Here is a 2,444-nt window from a genome sequence, read left to right as displayed (position 1 = left end):
AAACCTCTTTTCCCCTTATCTTTTTTTTTCTTTGTTTTTCAAGTGTCAATATACAGTATCTGGTTTTATGACAAGAATGACTGTCACCGGATAGCGAAACTCATGGCTGAGTAAGTATATTACTCCATAGATTTAATTGATGGCATATGAGAAATGAAAAGTTCCCTCCCCACTTTTCTTTGTTACTAAGTCTACTAGCTCATGTATTTCCCCTTGATTTCCTGCACTTGATCTTAGCCAAAAGGCTGAGAAACAATAATCCCTTGATTTCCTTTTCATTGCCAGAAACTTTTAAAAAGCAGAAAAGCTTAAAAATTAAGCTTATTACTACCAGTGTGCATTTCAGTGTATTTCCTATCAGTCTTTATTTGTAGATGTGTGTGATTGTTTTGTAGATGTGTGTGATTGTTTTTTACAAAAATAGGATCATACTGTATATACTGCTTTTCGTGTCAATAGCATTTTTTCAGGGCATACTAGTTTTCTCCATATTATTTATAATGATTTCATTGTATCCAATTGTATAGGCAGATCATAATTGAACCAGAACCTTACTGTTGAACATGGAGGTTAGGGGCTGCCAAACTGTCTAGATCCAGAGGATATTGTCTATATATCTGGTCCACAGCCTTGCCAGCATATACATGCAGTGATTTTGGCTTACGTTCTTTACAAATTTCCACTGTAACAAGTGGTACTGTATTTGATAGCCTGGTGGAGAACTCCTACACACATCCATGCTTAATTCCTTCAAGTGAACTTGTCTTTGACACAGACTCTAGGCTTTGCAGTCTCCAATCCACTTATGCATTTTTTGTAACTCGGAATCTTGAAATATAAAAAATAATTTTCATTGAATTAATGTTCTAAAAGGTATTCATTGTCCTTTCTCAAACTAGCCTATAGAAACCACCTCTGGTGTACCCTGTCTATCTTTCTGAACTGCAAATATGGATTCAGGAGCCCAAGACATTGTGGTTCTGGGGGTGCTGAGGGGCTACAGAGCTCTGGACAAAATGCTGCAGTGGGCAGGCTGTTATGGTGCACTCTTGCTTTCTTTTCAGTTTTTGCCTGAGTATCCTCAGAAGCATGGACCTCTCTTGCCCCTCTTACCAAATCAATATTCCCTTTGCCCTTCTGTAAGGTTTTTACATGTTGGAAGAAAATAGTCTTCAATTTTTTTATGGTCTGATTTAAAACTCAGAAAATTATAAATAAGTAATTACCTCAAAAACTCACTTCTGGGTATGTTTGCATTTTACAAGAAGGTCCCCATGGCTACTGCCAAGTTATAATCCAGGACTACTAATGTGTCCTGATTGAATGTTTATCAGCCTCCTTCATTATTCTCTGTTCTGGCTCTGAGCTTGCAGGGCAGGCCTGTGTTTATTACTTTACCATGTGTACCCTTGAGGGCATTATTCCCTATGGACTTACAGTTACTCATATTTGAAAAAGTATTGGCTCTCTAGAATCACATTTTCTTTTTTGAATACAAATTCTAAAAAAAGATAAAACTTTCAACAAAGCCATTTACTTGATGATCACTTTTTTTTTAATAAGAGACAGATTCTCAGGCCACATCTGCCTGAATCTATCTTCATAAAGGCCTCTCACATAGCCTGTTTTCCACCTGCCTCCTGCCATGCTGCTGTCTTGGCCATGCTGGTATTCAGTTCTTCCCTCACCTGGACTGGATCTGTGATATTGATTAAAATCACTATTGTTCACCTGTGGAAGAGACCATCCTATAGAACTCACTGCTGCTGAAAGCAGAAGCTGCAGTGTGGAAGAGACTTACCCAAATAGGACTTAGACTCAGAGGCCTCTTCCAATTTGAAATTTCTTTGTTTTGAGACTTGATCTTGCTCTGTCACCCAGGCTGGAGTGCTGCAGTGGTGTGATCATAGCTCACTGCAAACTCCCAAGTCCTGAGCTCAAGCAGTCCTCCTGCCTTAGTTTCCTGAGTAACTGGGACTTGACGCCTGTACCACCATTCCTGGCCAATTTTTTTCTTTTTAGTAGAGATAGGGGCTTGGTATATTCCCCAGGGTAGTCTCAAATTCCTGGCTTCAAGCAGTCCTCCCACCTCAGCTTCCCAAAGTACTGGGATTACAGGCATGAGCCACCACACCCAGCCAAAACTATGACTCTGTTATTATTTGTTGAGACAGAGTTTCAAGTTGTTGCCCTGGGTAGAGTGCTATGGCATCATAGCTCACAGCAACCTCTAACTCAGGCTCAAGCCATCATCTTGCCTCAGTTTTTCTATTTTTAGTAGAGACAGGGTCTTGCTTCTGCTCAGGCTGGTCTCAAACTAGTGAGCTCAAGCCATCAACCTGCATCGGCCTCTCAGACTGCTAGGATTACAGTTGTGAGCCACTGCACCCGGCTGACTCTGCTATTTTTAAAAAGATCTGTTTAATGTTATTTACCCCAGGGGT

General features: G+C 40.3%; 1 protein-coding gene across 1 annotated transcript in view; it reads left to right on the top strand.

Moving 5' to 3' along the window:
* Positions 1-2,444, top strand: part of DCP1A (decapping mRNA 1A) — a 60,965-nt gene that overhangs the window by 28,324 nt on the left and 30,197 nt on the right. The window contains exon 4 of the mRNA XM_003789388.3: positions 44-110. Within this exon, the coding sequence (XP_003789436.1) occupies positions 44-110 (67 nt within the window). The remainder of the gene's footprint in view (positions 1-43; positions 111-2,444) is intronic.

This window comes from Otolemur garnettii, unplaced genomic scaffold (assembly GCF_000181295.1).
Source record: "Otolemur garnettii isolate 467f Iridium unplaced genomic scaffold, OtoGar3 scaffold00032, whole genome shotgun sequence".
NCBI classification, from domain to species: domain Eukaryota; kingdom Metazoa; phylum Chordata; class Mammalia; order Primates; family Galagidae; genus Otolemur; species Otolemur garnettii.
Note: the sequence above shows the minus strand (reverse complement) of the source record. Positions and strands in the feature narration are given on the sequence as shown.